The sequence below is a fragment of the Morchella importuna genome (assembly GCF_003444635.1).
Source record: "Morchella importuna strain M04M26 chromosome Unknown Morimp01GS003, whole genome shotgun sequence".
NCBI classification, from domain to species: domain Eukaryota; kingdom Fungi; phylum Ascomycota; class Pezizomycetes; order Pezizales; family Morchellaceae; genus Morchella; species Morchella importuna.
In genome coordinates, this window is record NW_025763400.1 from 272,000 (window position 1) to 289,434 (window position 17,435).

General features: G+C 45.8%; 2 protein-coding genes across 2 annotated transcripts; both read left to right on the top strand.

Annotated features, from left to right (window-relative positions):
• Positions 1-9,519: 9,519 nt before the first annotated feature.
• LAJ45_01590 (uncharacterized protein) lies at positions 9,520-10,677 on the top strand (the record flags this gene model as incomplete). The annotated part of the gene is made up of 1 exon (XM_046111183.1): positions 9,520-10,677. The coding sequence occupies one exon, from the start codon at positions 9,520-9,522 to the stop codon at positions 10,675-10,677; it is 1,158 nt and encodes a 385-aa protein (XP_045975127.1).
• Positions 10,678-11,912: 1,235 nt separating this feature from the next.
• Positions 11,913-12,649, top strand: LAJ45_01591 (uncharacterized protein; the record flags this gene model as incomplete). Its single annotated transcript, XM_046111184.1, has 4 exons — positions 11,913-11,939; positions 12,070-12,215; positions 12,473-12,512; positions 12,569-12,649. The coding sequence occupies 4 exons, from the start codon at positions 11,913-11,915 to the stop codon at positions 12,647-12,649; spliced, it is 294 nt and encodes a 97-aa protein (XP_045975128.1).
• Between the last annotated feature and the right edge of the window lie 4,786 nt (positions 12,650-17,435).

Sequence of the window (17,435 nt, forward strand, 5' to 3'; positions counted from 1 at the left end):
GTGTAAACACCTGAGAATTTAACCTCGGAGCCAGACATGCAATGCAGCTCGACGATAATTAAAGGTCATAATAAACACGGCATTCACTGCTCTCAAAACCCTACGCCGCGGACCTTAACAAGAAAGTACATACTGCAGCCAAAAAAAAAACACTTACATACAATAAAGTTGAAAATTATGTAAAACAAAAAGTCTCTGAAGGGGAACTGGTGTCCGCCGGCCGATAATTACGACCCTTAATATTAGCGAGAAGCAGTGAGTGGCAACAAAGTAAGGCTACTTAATAAGCTCAAAGAATGTCTATCCCAGCCAGATCAAGGTTGGCGCGAAACTCGTCCAACTTGCCGAAATGCGGGGTTGGACATTGCACGCAAGCGGGTATTGCCGACGCTTCCCGTTTCTCTCTTTCTACTAGTATCTTCAGTCTGTCAAAGTTGAAGGCGAGAATGCTATCAAAAGAGTCTCCTCGGGAGTGGTAAGGTATTTGAACATGGTCGCAATCTATTCTCGCTTCTTCTGTGGTTCTGGCACTCAGGCCCCAAACCGACAAGACCAAGGCCCGTTACTATTTTCTCTTCGGTGCGATAAAATCGATCTGCAACTGAAATCCAATCACAATTTATAAATATCAAACATCACCATACAACAGGGGAACTGGGATGGGATGAACTAGATACAGCAGTACCTTATTGTCCCGTTGTTCCCCGTGAAGTTAGCCCATAAAAATCCTCAATTTATGCACAAATTCCTTGCATTTACTTGGTCACTCGAGGCTGCAACCTCAGCCATGTGTTGCCACAATCGCTTAAGGACAATAAAACCGGGCCATCTATCATTGACGTTCTGTAACGATCATGAAAAAAGGTCGAAAATTCTAGCTTTGCTCCAATATCTTACTGTCCAATGATATATCCTATTGACTTGACGGTTCGTGGGACAAAACAAACACGCAAAGTGGCTATTTGATTTTTATACTTCGTGTACATCTGTACACATATACGCAGTAAAAAAAAGAAAAATGGAAACACATAAAGAACCGATTGTTTCAACAACCTCTGCTACAAAGACGAGCTGGGGGATTCGTCAGCTGCACACACATATGGCAGGATGTCTAGGTATACCACTTACATGTAGTCACGCTACTGCAGTTGACCTCATGAGTTCAATGGCCCACTGTTATCCGTTTTAACATGCGATTACTATGCTGCAAAATACCGGTAAGCAGGCGTCTGCAAGTTTGACAGTTCGCTTATTGCAGCCAGAAAGAACCAGAAAATGGAGTTATTTAGGGTAGGGATAATTTGCATGGAGTGGCGGTGATCACTAGCACTGCGTAAACGACCGTGCTTCAAGTTACCATTGAATTATCGGAGGTTTTTATTGGCCGCCAATGATACGAATGACGTCTGCAATTCGAGAATTACGATCTCGTATTAGGGCTAGGGTTTGTACTTGAAGCTGTCATTAAAGATACATTTAGTGTCTCAAATGTATGCTCCTTAGACTCAAAATCTACTAAATTTTATTCCTAATGGCTCTAAATATTATATGAACTTTTCTAATTAAAATAAAATCTAAAAATCGCTCAATTAGAAACTTTGCGATTTTTTCATGGTATTTTGATCATTTCCAGTCATCTTGCAGGAGATTGAATCAACACATCACTGGGGGTAAATGCGGTGATTTCCACCCGAAAAGCCATAATCGAGCAAGACGTTGAAATAGAGTGTGGCTGTACTGGCACTCCATGTTAGGGAGTAGGTAAAGTACCAAGAAAAAAAAGAAATTTACTGATGTTGAGTTCCGATCGCAATGTGTTTTCTATGAAGTCACCTCAGTTATTTATTCTCGCCTTTCAAATCAACACGTGAGCATTAGAAACCTATGGACAGGTAATAACGGTAAACCAAGGGAACACTGGGTGGGAATCCTTTGTGGACCACGGGGTTCTGCCTGGCAATCATTGGTAGGTTTTCTTGTAACATCTCACACATTCGATACCAGGGAACCAAGCAATCGTACAGCTTGCGGTAAGATTATTGTAGAAATATGGGAGGAGTCCTATTGGCTTGCCCAGCCACAGAGACCCTGTTTTTAGACCCCTGTTTCTACAATAATTTTACCTCTCGCTGTAAAACCAGGATATCGGAATATCCACCACTGTCCCAGTTCACCACGAAACTTATCAGTTTGTAATAGGTTATGTATGTACCAGGAAGGTATTCGCTAGACACTTGGTTTCGACATACATGATTTAAATGGAGGAGCTGTAGCATACATGCCACAAATCGTCAATACGGTTGACAATCCTGTCGCACATAATTACCTCTTCTTTAGCGACCTGAACTTTCAATGGCTTCAATGGCTTACTATCAATGACCAACCAAATTACTACGGAAGATTCACCACGTGATTGAGTCTCACAACCATCGGGGAGCGCCATGAGTTCCGCTGTGAGGCTACAGAACGTTGATCGTCGTTATCCCCGCGAAGCTTCTCCGACAATCTTTGTCAACACCACACCACTTACTCAAACTATGGGCTGCTTGCTATCCACAAGATATTGTGATACCAAATGTCAGCTGCAGGCTGGTTCGTTCGGCATAACACTCTAAGTGATCGTCTCCATGCCTCGATTGGTTCGCTTGGAATCTGACTACGTATTAGGAAGGGGGTGCGCGTATTAGGCGTGGAAAAACGAAACATAATAATCAAGAATCTTAGCTTGACGAGTTGAGTGCAGGACTTGACTGATGCTATCTATGGCACTAAACAAAGAAAAAAGAAAACTACAGTGCGTTCACCGACATTGACAAGTATTGGGCCGGTACGTGCAACGTCCACTTAGTTTTCTCTTAGTTCTTTATTAATTATATTAATTAAACTCAATCGGATAAGGTCCAGGGAGCTCCGGTGAATAGCCTCTTTCAGAACTCGAATATTCTACACGTATTACCAGCCTTTCTCTTTTTTTTTTTTTGAGTAGGTACTTCATACATAGTACAAGTTCAGGTGCACAAAATTAAAATAAACGTGCCTCGTGTTAGTGATATCAGTATTTTTATACTGCTCGATGAGAGGGGTCCGTGCCCCATATAAAAATGCACATGAAGTCCGTTTTGAAACATTTATGTGAGATTCACACCGTATGCGTCAGCGACAAATTAATCTCAACTCAATGCCCCGGCCAAATCTAGTTCTGATCCGTTCGGACTTATCGGAAATCGTCCCCATCTCCACGGTCACATTTTCGAAACCCCAAGCCGATTGATAAGTGGGACTGCCGTGGGACCAAAAAAAGGCCGCGTATCCAAGCCACAGGAGTATTAAATTTCAGGAATATCTTTTCCACTCAATGGCTCGCCGGTGGTTGGATGGGATGTCCGGAGGCCGAAAGAGATGTCAGGGCCTCCGGCTCAGGATATTGTGCTAGCTCTTACGCCATCACGGGAGACCGTCACTGCTCCCCAAAATTCAAGAATTGTGGTAGTTTAATGATCAGTGCTTGTGCACAAGGCTCTTTGAGGTCAAGAACCCGGAGGGAGGATCTTTTCTAACATGAGGACTCCTTCCCAGAAAGATGATCACCGCGATATTCCTCCAAGGGAGGTACTGCAGCCGTTGCCTCCATTTTATTTTTAAGGCGAAATACTCATGCGTTAATTAAGTTCTGAGAATTCTTGGTAGCAACGACCTCACAAAATTTCTCAGGACTTAATTAACGCGCGAGTAAGGCTGAATACTAATCTATTCATGTCAAGATCGGCGTTGTCAACATCAAGTTTACATAAAGCACTGCACGTTTCGCCCACTCGAGACTTTATTTGGAGGGTACTTATAGAGGAGGTAGGTACCTACTCTACAGGTAACCTACATATATGTATGTACCTCTTGCCATGTGTGGAGCTCTAGCTTATTGATCTAGAGAGATGTATGCACAGCATACAGCGCTGTAGGTATGCGGTACATGGCACGCATAAGCATCAGCACTTTAAGTTAGGGTTAGGCTTTATGCATTGTTTAATTCATTACGTTTAATTTCTTATGTGATCAATCACAGGCCATTAGCTTCATGCTATTAGACGCAGCTAAATAAGAGTTGACGACTTTGGAGAGAAAACGAGAGAGGTTTCCAAGACCAGTTTTCCAAGGCATAAGATGGGCCACTAACTACATTCCAAACATCAAACTAGCCACAGGATACTTTACTGATCTAGTAGGGCGTAACTCTAAACCTTTAGAGGTTTTGGTACGGATCACTCTAACTTCACGAGCCATCCCGGCAAATACATGGTGGTACAGATTAATCGCGGTTAATAATTTCCCCGCATATGCAGGAATAATGGATTTGTAGAGCAGAGCAAGTATTCAAAAGTAGCTTTTCCCCTCTGTTGAGGGCTTCGGTGTCTTACCCATAATCACCCTAGCCTTTGGAATACCTGAAACATTAAGGAGCTCGATGAGGGTCCCCATCATCTAGTAGAGTCTTCTAGAGCACCGCCTCCGGGCACATAACTCCCCAGATGAATATTGATGTAGGTACCACAATCTGCGGTACTACCTAGTACCTTGGGAGTCGAGATTTGGTTTTCCCCACAGAACACAAAACTACCTACTACCGAGGGATTTCTTCAATTGGTCAAATCCTCTGAACCGAGTCAGCCCTAGTCATTCCTGGTCATATCAAATTGTTTAGCTACTGTACTCTCGCAGCTTGCCCCTCAGACTGATCCATATTCGTGTACATACATAGAGTACACCCTTACCCTACATACTTACACACGATGGATAATTCAAAGGTCTCGGAATCAGGTGTCCCATGCAGTAGTAGGTCGAGTAGGTAGGTACGATCAGCGGAGTGAGTAAATATTTTTCTCGCCATCCTATCCTGCTAGCAGTCACCACGGCAACAGCTGCCACTCTCCAGCCAGGGTTTCAAAAAGGATGACAAGCGGGTTAAAGAGGGTTAACCACGGTACCTCGTTGGTTAACCTAGAATTGGTTAGTTTCTTCCCTTCTGTTTTGTTGCTTTTTCCGCTTTCCCGCTCCGGTATAGTGTTTACCATGGCTTCGGAGACGAACATACCTTCGGCGCGCCGATCAGGATCTTATTGGCCTGCCTGTCCTTCTGCATCTACGATCCTCTCCAGCCGTGATCACTGATCACAGGATTCAACAGTCGTATTGTCAACTCGAATAACCCCCCGTGGCCAGATACTGGCAGAGAGGAAGGAAGGGGAGAAAATAAGCCTTCCTGAGTTTCATCGACGAACGTGGTCCCATCTCGTATGATTCAACGCCAGATCACCACGTGCCTAATAGGGCCTTTTGCTCCGGCGTGAAGAAGGTGAGAAAGAGAGAAATAAAATAAAACACTGAGTAGAAACATCGATCGCCGGCACCGTCGGCAGCTTTTTCACACTTTTCAAATCCTTTCTCGTGAGGCGCTGCGGCGGTACTTCTTACCTTAGGTAGAGTACCCACCGGGGCTTGCAGTGGCAAAGCTCAGGTACCAAGCTGGTACTTAAGTTTTACCTGGATAGAGAGGGTGCAGGGGGGGGTTTCCGTTTTGTTTTTGTTTTTGTTTTTCCTGTGCTTCTAACTCTTTGCTTTTTTTGACTTTGTCTCTGTCTCTTTCTCAAACTGAACCACGATGGAGCTAAGCTAGTAGAGCTAGCTAGCTGACTTTGTCGAGATTCCTCAAAAAGGCCATTCTTTGCGTTGTTGCTGGTGAATGAGCTGTTCTTTTTTTTTTTTCGCCTTCGTTCTGTAGATATTTTGGCCGAGTGATCAGCTGGAGGTTGTTGCTGCCTGCAAGTAGGGTACTCTAGAGTAGAGTAGAACAAGATATAGAACACGACTACTTCATACTGGACGGTACACGGTGCTCCGGTATCTCTGCTATGGTTTTTTCATGAGGGGGTGAGTTATGTATGTATCTAGGTAGAGTACTCTACACCTGAGGTTTTTTTCTTCCTTCTTTTTTTTACCCATCTGAGAGAGATATCTCCAAACGGGCTGGAGACTGGATGAAACGTGGTGGAAGGGAGAAGAAAAAATCAGCTTTGTCGTTTGATGGATCTGCAAGCAAGCTTAAGCTAAGCTAAGCAACGGCGTGATTTCGGTCGGGCAGGCATCTCGCTCGCCACTCTCTCTACAGTCGTTTCTGGGTCAACGACGAACCCGGCTCGATGACGAGTGGCTACTTTTTGGGCTGATAGTCAGTCAAAGCAAAGGGGTCGGGGCGCTTTTGTTGGCTTTTATTGGCTCCGATTGGCCTATTCGCCATCGAACTGGTTTCGTCGTTGACCCAGAGACGACTGTACCCTCCCCCACACATGGGGAGTCCAGAACCGCGCGGCCCACAGTGCACACGGTGATCAAAACGTCAAGGTGGACTAGTTGATCCGGTTCGGCAGGTAGGCAGTCGAGCTTGCTGGTGGTCTGCTTGCGTCGTGAAAGGCCGCCGCCGGCGACGACAACGATACTGTTACGGCCCTAGGGAGTCCTCGGATCCGTTTTGTTTCTCTCTCCAAGCTCTTGATTTTTCCCTCCTCCTCCGCTCCGTTCCGCTCTCGTTCACTCCTTAACGGGAAGGTCCGTTGGTTAAGATAATAGAGCCATGTACGCATATGACTTAGCCTGTGTGCACTGTGTTCTACTCCAAGGCATAATCTATGTGAGACATACACCACCCATAACCTACAGGTACCCTACAATGGCACCTTGAGGGCCCAGGTGCAACCTTCTTCCTTTTCTCCACCCCCCCCCCCCCATATCATACATACATACATCCCTGGAAGGTTTTCTCTAATTCCAATATGCAGAAGAGGTGCCTCAGAACGTGGCCCAGCTTCAAAAACGCAGGTTTCTCCAATTCCAGATAACTGTTGAGGGTTGAGCGGTTTCTTCTTACTCGTGGCTGATGATAGATAATAATGATGATGATAATTCAAACAAACTGAACACACACACCCCCCCCCTCAAAGCAGGGCAGCGAGAGGCAGGGAGGGCATGGCATGGCATGGGCAGGGCGTATCCGTCCTTGGCATGCTTGATCGATTGCGAACGAACAACCCAAATAAACGAGGCTTCGAATCAAACGGCCGCCCCGTTCGCTGAATTATTGATGCTCCACAGGGATTAAAAGGTAACCGATTGATTCTCTTATCTAATAAACATGGCCACAACACAAGCCACATATCACAATGGCGTAGCCCTTTGCTTCTTTTGGGTCTTTTCGTACTAGTGGGTGATCTCATCCTGACGTCGTTTCTCTTCTTCCTTTGCGCAAGAAACGAATAATCCGATCCCTTCTTGACCACCACACAACGGTGTTGAACCAGTGAGCCCTGGCTGACACGAGACACAAATAAAATCTGCCTTCAAACAAAAAAATCTCCCGGGATACCAATTACACAGTGCCCTGGTTGAGTGGATGATGGCCCGCCATGGGGGTGCGAGGTCTTCTTTGTTTGTGGCTGTATGCTGCAGCCTTGATCCGCAGATTTAGAGTTTCACAGCAGCCCTGATTGGGTGCAAACAAAACATATAAAAAAAATTACCTTGAACCCTCGAGTTACAACTTACATGCTGGGGGTGGATACCTATCAAAGGTGTCTTTTCAACCGCATCAGACTTCCGCGCCAGCACGGTAGGGAAGACCACACCACTCTCTTTTGTGTCCTTGACTTGATAGGTAAGTAGATACATGTAAGTACATACTCCAAGCACACCTACACACTGCCGTTCAATAAACTTCTCACCTCCGGGGCACAGACCGGTATGTACAACATTCCTGTGCACCGGAAGGCCCGTCATTCAAAGAAAAGACGGAAAGTAGCAATAACAATTGGAGATATCCTCTTTTTCGATGTTTTATTTTTTTACCTCTTTTATTTTTTCTTTCTTTCGTTGCGGGGTTTCCGTTGCTGTCCAGATCTTTCTCCCTCCATCTCTACATACATACCTAGAAAAGGGAATCACCACCCCTGAACTGATCCAGAGGCAGTATCTCGATTCTCACGACCCGTACTACTGACGCGAATACCGCAAAATCTGGTCACGCCGGAACCCCCCGTCCTTTTCTCGATGGTGAAAAGACTCTACGTGTTGCCTTCTTGCCTACCTGTACTGCTTGCTGCTTGCTGCTCATGCTCATGCTCATGCTCATGCTCATGCTGCGGTTCAAGCTGTGTGTCTAGGGTGAGTGATCGAGTGAGGGTGTGTGTGTGTGTGTGTGTGTGTGTGTGGCATCTGGGCTCTGTATGGTGTGCTGGGGGTTCAAAACTGGGTTTGTGGAAAAGTATCTTGAAGTTTTTTTTTTTGTCTACGGTGACTTTCCGTAAAACGCCTCCCCTTTTTTAACAGCAACGCCAATCGGGAGGCAACATCCGACCCCCTTGTCAGCACGGTTACCTTTGCTGCCCCTGATTGGCTTCCCCGCTATCATCACGACAGGAGGCAAGAAGGGAACCGAGATGGATTGCGGAGGGAGAAAAGGGGGGGGGGGTTAGAGGTTAGAGTAGCTCGAGGTTAGAACGAAAGGGCACAGGACGGACAAAGCAGCGATAAATGGAGTAACACGAATGTGTGAGTACATGTATTTTTTTTGCGGAGAAGCGGGTTATGTAAGTAGGGCACAGTAGTAAAGTAGACTGCTAGTGCGTTGTTAAAAACCGGGGGCACGATATGAGGGTTTAGGCCAAGTCGAGTTAACAAATGGGTGTAGACAAGCGGTTGCGGTAGAGTTAAGAAGAGCACAGCAGTAGGTACTACAAAGTGCAAAGAGTAAGGGGCCATAGCGCGTCTAGTGGATCCCACAATTGCGGATGCAGACTTGGCATTTGCGTGTCGATGATATCAGCTGTGGGTTAGATGCGAACCTGTTCACATCACCAAGCTCTGGTGATACCCAGCTTAACTACTACGTAGTGGGGCCATCACCACTGGCAGTGTCATGTAGATGATACTCTAGAGCTTGAGCATGAGGTTGAACCGCTGCTGTTGAGGAAGTGTAGGGGTTCACCCGGTAGGGTACTCAAGGGATATAGAGTACAGGAAGCAGCCAGCACCAGAGGCTAGGTTATGCCTGCATTATACTCTTCTGAGTTACGCCTGTTACTTCCGCCTCCACACCTAGAGTCTTGACGTCTCCTCCGTTTCTTTCCTTTCCCTATATAAGACAGGAGATTCTTCCCCATAGAGAATTTCCCGTCCTGTAGAATATAAACTCCATTAGGAGTTCCCACATCAACGTTTGTTTAAACTCAAATCCCAAACCCAATCTCAACACGGGCAGCACAACAACCCCCCCCCTCCAAACCATATTCCGATTCCGGTCCTCAGCAAATCACTCGATATACCCTCCTCCGCCAAATACAACAACATCGTCATCACCTTGTATCCTCCCCTAAAATAACCCCTCAAGGTTCATTATCCTCCCATCTCTTAAGGACAATATACTCAACAATCAGTAACTCTGCAATCGTCATTTGAAACAAAAAAACCATATCCACAATGATGGAGACTGCCACTTTACCCATTCATTCAACCTCACCTTCAGCCATGTCGAGCAAGGCCGGAAGCCGTGATCCTCGTACACCCCGGTTTCACGTGGATGCATTCCACTCACCATTCGAGCTTTCTTCCCACCACGGGCATCACTCAAATGGATCAGCATCACCACGATCCTCCGCGTACACCGTGCAAGGGGAAACCGTAGTCTCTCCAACAACCATGCCCATTTCATTCAACGCATTGAGAGAGTCGGCCCACACTCTCAACATGAGAATCGGCAGATCATCTGCAGGTGGAGTTTCACCAGGATTTTCGCCAGGACAAACACCGAGTTCCACTTCATCAAGCATCTTCCGCACTTCCCCCGCTGCGTCAGACCGTCATCCCTCATTAACCATCCGCCGGGCCCCCAGTGGTGCCTCGCTGTCAAAGGAAATCGAGGGCCTCCATCTCGACGAGTACTCCCCTCCCAAAGAATTAGGCCGACGTCACCACCGCCGTAGAAGAACCGGTTCTCTGGATGATTCCCTTCCATTACTTGAGGTCATGGCAGATGATATGATGTTTCCAGCTACCTTTGACGATATCCCACACTGTGATGAAGCTCACTGTGCCAACCACCATCATCGACAACGATCCGGATCCATTGTTTCAATCAAGTGTGACAAGAGCGACGATGACGACAGTGGATCAATCCATGGCATGGAAAACATCGAGGGGGAGATCGAAACGTTAATTCCCATGGCCCCCATGGCACCCTTAATGCTAGTCCCGCTTATCGACCGCACAGTTGAGATGGCGGAACTGATCGACCATCGTGCAAACAAGAGATGGGTCAGCCAGGTCAAACATGCGCTCGGTGACGACAAATTCAAGAACCAGTGCCTTCCTCTTTGGACACAAACCAGTCGGAACAAGTTGCCGGATATTGCGTGGCTCAAGAGGTCAAAAGATCTGCTCATTACCAAATCTTGCGGTGGCAACAACGATACCAGGCTATGGAGCGAGTTCTGCGATATGGTTGGGTGGTCGGAAGAGAGTATCGAGCTGGAGGATAACCACATGAGGCGACCTCCGTCAGTGAGTCCTAGGCGCCATGGGTCGCAGGACGGAAGTACGAGCCCGCAAATGAACTGTATCGTTGAGGAGGAGGACTAGGAAGATCCTTTACTCTAAACCGTCTCTATTATTCTATTTTTATTTCTTCTACGCTAGTCGTCCTAGGGGATTTTACTGGAGCAAATATTTTTCTTCTTTCCTTAAGGGTGGTTCATTTTTCTTCTTTCAACCCCATCTCCACTGTACCAATACTTTCTTCTTTCTTATCTGGAGTTATTGTTTTTCTTTTGTCTACAAACCAACCCCAACGATCTATGGTACTGGAACAATGGCTTAGCGGGGTGATTGTGCGGTTCTGATTAATTTCGATAGTCTCTTTTTTTCTCTTTCCCCGTATATTTTCTTCTCACCGGGTTCGCCGGTGCCTTTCGCTAGGATTGAGTTCTTTGGCTTGTCATTATAAATTTTATTGATGTTCTCGGGCTGCCTTTTCTGCTTCTTTTTACATTGTATCAGTAGTTATGTCAACCATGTTGAAGTAAAGAAGGGGGGGAAATTCCGAGAATTCCTCCCGGGCGCTAACTGATACACAGACCAAAAGACCATGAAGATCAGTGCATTCAGTTATCTGTCATAAGCTGAATGATCACCCTCAACGTTACCTACTGTTCTACATGCACATGTTGAGAAGTAGATTTGCCATGCCTTACTGCTGTATGCAAGCATGCGGTGTGTGTGACGGTTGATCATGCAAGCAAGCATGCTCCACCGTATCTAAATGTAATTCTACCTACATGTAACTTATCTGCACTCAGCCAGACAGAGCTAGAAACTCGGGGAACAAGAGGAAACAAACTTTGTTTTAGAAACAAATTCATATTTATGCAAATGCCCCTCCCTCCTTCAGTGTTTTTCTCCAGAAACCTTGGCAGGCAGACCAGCCGAAAATGTAAACTTGCTTTACTTGTGAGCTCGTTTTATGATATTTTTACTTCTGTTATGAAAAGTGGTTTGCCCGCGGAGGGAGATAGGCTGCACATGTGGAGATAAGTGAGAGAACAGAGATGATATCGAATTCTTGACCTCCCCGAGCTCGGGCCGGAAGAACTATACATATGCCCGGCCTCCGCCGCTGTTGCTGGCTATCCTCCGGCATCTCTCTATAGATACTTATGTACCTTCATCCAACAATACAGCTTTGTGACGGGGATCCCGTAGCTCAAATTTAACTCGGGAAATATGTACCATAACTGGAGCTGGACTCCAATTACCGTCCCAGTACATAGAACGATAAGGACGAGCTAGGCAAGTAAAACGGCCTTTCCTCACTTCACATGGAGTGGTCTGACATGGTTCTTGTGGTTTGGAGCTTTTTTTCTTTCCATGGGTGTAGAGATGGTGGTGGTGATCGTAGTGGTGGTCGTAGTGGTGGAGGCGGAGGGCTAAACGTACCATCCATCCATCCCTCAGGCTGAAGGTGCGGTGCTGCAGGTTCCTGGTCGTGTCATTAGATACCGGCTTGCACGGCGGGAATGGGTGGTGGATCGTTTCTATTTCGGGGACAGATGCTGCAGCCTGGGCAAGGCATGGGAGTCATGTCAAGGGTCGGGTTTAATTGTTTTCCCCTCCTGTCATATGTAAGTGAATATACGCATTCTAGCTAGCTAGCTACAGAGTTTAGTAGAATTATTGCGAAAGTCAGAACTAAAAGAGTGGGCTTCTTGGTCCGTGCTCACTGCAGAAATTTCTTTAAGGGCCAATAGGACTATCGGGTCACGGAAAACCCACTTTCGCAATAATTCTACCAGACTCTGTATGTAGCTGTGGATTCTGGTAATGATACCGACGGGTTGGGGGTTGCATATTGGTTGGCCATGCTAAGCTATCTGGATAGCTCGTTTAGCTCTACGGTCCCAAGATTAGTGTATATACCGGTAGGTATATACTCCACCTTGTGTAGATTTGAATACGGACTGAATTGCCGGGGAAGTCAAAACACTCTCATTTAGCCATGATATTTTGGAAACATCAGCTTCGGCATATTGGTATCAGTAGGGATACTTATTTATGAGAGATGGATGGTTCATGTGGCATGCGTTATGCTACATGTAATCGATGACTGCTTCGTAAGTTAACTGTGTATCAATATCTGAATATAGTGCTGACCAAACTAATACAAGCTTTTTTGATTCCTTGGTTACAGGCCAGGTGCCTTATGTGATTAGAATGTATCTATAAAGAATCTGACTTAGATAAGAAAGCTTACTATCGGTACCGTCTTGTCGAAACACCTGTTAGTTGCGTCACAAGATATCACTCTTCGGTTCTAGGAGTCGGCATTTCTCGGGCCTATTTTGTTTTTAATTCATTAATTGCAATTTCTCAGGCCTATGAAAAATATCATGAAAACTCCTTCCAACAATTCAGGTCCTCCGCCCTCCACAGCAACTCAAAACTTCCCTTTGATTATCGTTAACCCCAACACCTGCATCAAACCTCTTACTTTCTCAAAACGCAGGAGAGGTACACTCTGTTTAGTCTTCACAATAGCAGACAGATGATTGGAACACATACATACAGTCTATGCCATGCATCGGTCACTTGTTATAATATGTTCCCATAAATCTCTAGGATAGGTATTATGTAGCGAAAAGCCCATAGACATTCCTTCGTGCACTCGAACACTCCTCCCATAACCTGATACCACTATCCGATCCACCCGATGATGCTATCTGAGTCCGGACTTTGTTTATAACCAAAGAGAGAAGACTGTATGCAAGGTGATAAAGCTTTTTTGTGATTTGCCTATTAGCCTTTGCCAGCAGCTGGGGCTTGGCTGATTGATTGTGAATCCGACCTGAGTGCAATATATTATTTTTATTGGAAAGTGTGTATTAGTTTTATTCTCCCTTATCTTCGTAGTTTGGGACTACAAATAGATCTCTCTCGTATCTTTGCAGGCTGCAACTCATCAGTTCAGAATTTCCACTGGCTGTCATCGCTCACAAGCTCACTTACATACCACCCACTACTCATCCTCCACAATTACCATTGTACAATTGGATCTCTAGATGATTTCTGTCACGTCGAATCATTGCAGAGCAGGACTTCTACTATTCAGCCAGCGATAAAGATGTCCAAAAGGATTGATGAGAAGAAAGATTTGGAAGAAAGATGCAGAAACAAATCTTAGAAAGAAAGAAAGAAAGATGGATCGATGGAAAGATGGACAGAAGGCCCTTAGTACAGTGGAGAGGTAGCACTTTATCAGCCACAAATGTTTAAAGCACTCGTGTTAACTTTTATTATTCATCTAGGTTCTAATAGAAGAGCAGATAACAGTTAGTCCTATCACGTGTAGCTATGACCTTACTTGCCTCGACAGGAGTACCCTGTGGTGCTAGTTTGTGGTCTCTTCTTCGTGGTTAATAAAGTTGTTGGACAGCCCCCACCCATCAGGCCCCGCTAATGCAATGCATCTGTTTACTCTACCCTTTACCCCACACTAATGCATACATACATGTATATGCACCACAATCTCCGTTTACATCAGGAGAGATATCAACCTCTATCGAAAGAATATCGTAAAGGCTGTAAAGCCATCTGGAGGGAAGCACAGAAGATCGGACTTACAGACTAGACCGCCACTACACAAAGGACACAGGCCCAATCCCAGCCCTAGCCCCAGCACATCACAAGTCATAGAAGATGGGACGCGGAACGATCAGGGTATAATCACCCTATTCTATCAGGCGTTTGACATCGATAACCCGCTACGATGAGACTTTTAAGATCGATATGGAGACGCAGGACCCCGGACCCTCTACTCCTCTCCTCGCACATGTAGAGGCGTTGGAGTAAGACCCAAGGACGCTTCCTAGAAAGATTAGAAGTAGTAATGTTATCGATTAGTTAAAACCAGTTTTCTGAATGCGCTTCATGAAACAGAAACAAAAACTCCACCAGAGAAACGCTTCAAGCACCTACAAAAAGAACTAAATCAACACAGGATTGTGGAAATGGAAACTAAGGGAGAAGATAATTCTCTTTTTGCTATTGTTTGAATGGGGTTTCAACTTTTTTCTCGCTATGTCCTGATGATAGTTGGCTCTAGTCCAACCACGAACGCAGTCTATCCAGCAATTTTATAGGCTGGACCGGTCCAATCATTAATTGACTGAATATTGCACGATTATTTTTAGCTGTTCTAGCGATAAGTGGATAAAATAGCATAGCGTCACGCCAAGTATCTAAGATTTTTCCGATACAATCATGACCCCTGATTTGGACACCCCGTTATGATCATGCCATGAGATGGTCACGCAATACTACCAATACCTAGTATGGTCCTCGATAATTATTCTTCATACCCTCAGGCGGGGAGGTTTGGTGAGGAAACCTCGAGCTGCGACTAATCTAGGTCTGTTACCGTCTGTATAAACGGTTATCAAATCTTGGGCTTTGCCAGTTTCCTAAGCTTGAGCTGGTTCATGGATGGACGAGCGGTCCATAAAAAAGACTCAAGCCATGAATTCACTTGTCAACTAATAGTTACACCGGTTTATTCATGAATACTCGTAGATATACCATATTTATGATTCAAATTAAAGAGGTTTAAGAGAGCGGGAAATTTGGGGTTTTATTAACCTTCATGGAAAATCACTCGACCTCGCTCACCCTCTGGAGTGGCTTCCTTTCTTGGTAATTGCTAACGGCACTTGGATCTAAATAAGTGAAATAAAAAGCGGCTATATGGAGGGAGTGGTACCAAATAAACGAGAGCACCTATTCAATATCCTAGGCGCATTTTCGACATAAGGGGAACCCAAGAAGCTGAATTACCGAATAAGCGAGACGGAGGGAAGGAACAGGAGGCATTGCACGGGGCCTTCAACAATATATCCGTGCTCACTGGAGAGAACAACAAACCCTTACTAGCCGGTCTCTACACCGCGGCACTAGGGGCGTGTGGTCGGACTTGTAATTGTGGCCTCCACAGCGGAAATTCCTGCCCGTCGCGGATGCGAACAGCGCGCTTATAATTACGGCTTGGCAGCATTTTACGCATTCAAATTAGAGGAGTGTTCGGGTAATGTTATTTTTTCTAGCAAAAAGCCATGTCAGATCGGTGTGATCAACCGAGATGTGTCAGATCCAGAGCGCTCGGACGCGGCGTTGAGGTTCTAGAAACCAACTTGATGTTGGACTTTTGCCGCGTTTGAGTTGGCTTCTAGAATGGGAACAGCAATTAAGCTTTGATGCTCACCGTTAGTTTCTTTCGGGCGGAGGAGGTTTAGAGGCGGGCTACCGATGACGTAGAACAAACAAGGAAACAAGGCACTTTCTGTTGAAATAGCTAACTATTGTTTCCTAATTTAGAGATACCAACTCTCTAGATAAAGGGCAGCTCATGAGAAAGGCTAGAGTACCTTTGCGGATCTTTCGGGAGACTGACAAATACCCAGGGATTAGGTCTAGCCACTACAGTCGTTTCTGGGTGAACGGCGAACTCGGTTCGATGGCGAATGGGCCAATCAAAGTCAACAAAAGCCAACAAAAGTGTGCCGACCCCTTTGCCTTGACTGATTATCAGCCCGAAAAGTCGCCATTCGTCATCGAGCCGGGTTCGCCGTTGACCTAGAAACGACTGTAGCTAGTAGCACCATGAAACGTTTTCTAGCGAGGAAGTCCTAGCTCCACGCGAGTGATAGATTATGACTCCTCTCCCAACCTCTCTCCTTCCCTAGCTGGGTGTCAACAATATTATGTAAGTTGACTCCCTCCGAGCCCACGGCCTGCCAGCTTCGCCTGCCAATAAGCGCGCAGTGGGGGGTTCGAGGGCCGCTGGTGAAGTGAGTGAGCGAGTGGGGGAGGCATAGAATCAACAAGTCATTTCCGCATTGAGAACAATGCCATCCGTCTCGGATGGCTGCGTGAGCCGACGGCACGAGTGAGATTATGTGAAAGAAACCTTCTTTTTTTTTTTTTAAATCATGTGTGAAAGAAACCTTCTCCCACGGCGTATAATATATGGCGACATCGTATCACATCTATCCATACCCCAAAAACGATCCCCTCCCTCCCCCTTTGCTGGGCCTAAGGACGCAAGGGTCCTGACCTTAATCCCCCCCACTCAGGTAAATATAATATAAACGATCCTATTTATTGCTAATATAACAGGTAATAGACAAGGCAAGGGCAAGGCAACGAAAGCGGTACATCCAGACCGGCCGCCTACGGCAGTTAGCTAGAGATCGAGGTCAATACATGTAGTTTGGATGTGCATACTTAGTAGCTCGGTAGGGTTGTCTATTCGAATAGTTTCGAGCTTGACTACTCAAGAGCCAGTACGTTATCACTGAGACAAGGGGGGGGGGGGAGGAGGCCTAGAACTCGAGAACAAGGCTTGGCTTGGCCCGCCAGCAAACAAAAAGCAGAGTAGAAAAATTGTTTATTTGTGGGCGCATCTAGGCCTTGCTGAATCCCAAGGTGGATACTAGCGCGCGGGTGGGGCTTCTCAACGTCCAGTGCACGTGAAGGGAGTGGAGTACGTGCAGTATTTATTTGCACTTTGGGCTTGGTAGCTAGTTGTCCGAAAAACGAAACATTGCTTGTTACGATGAAAAGAGGGCACCAGGTGATTGGTCATAACTTTGAATCCCATATTCAGGGCCTAACTAAGATAATAGTAAAGATATGGTATAGTTCTGTTCAACATAGGAAATCCTAATGACCTAATTACGCCAGGTAAAGTACTTTCCCACATGAGGGGAAGGGGAGATAAGTATATACAGTAGAAATTATGAAAAAATGCATCACAAAAGAAAAAGAACGCCGTAGGGGCACAATGAAAGCGA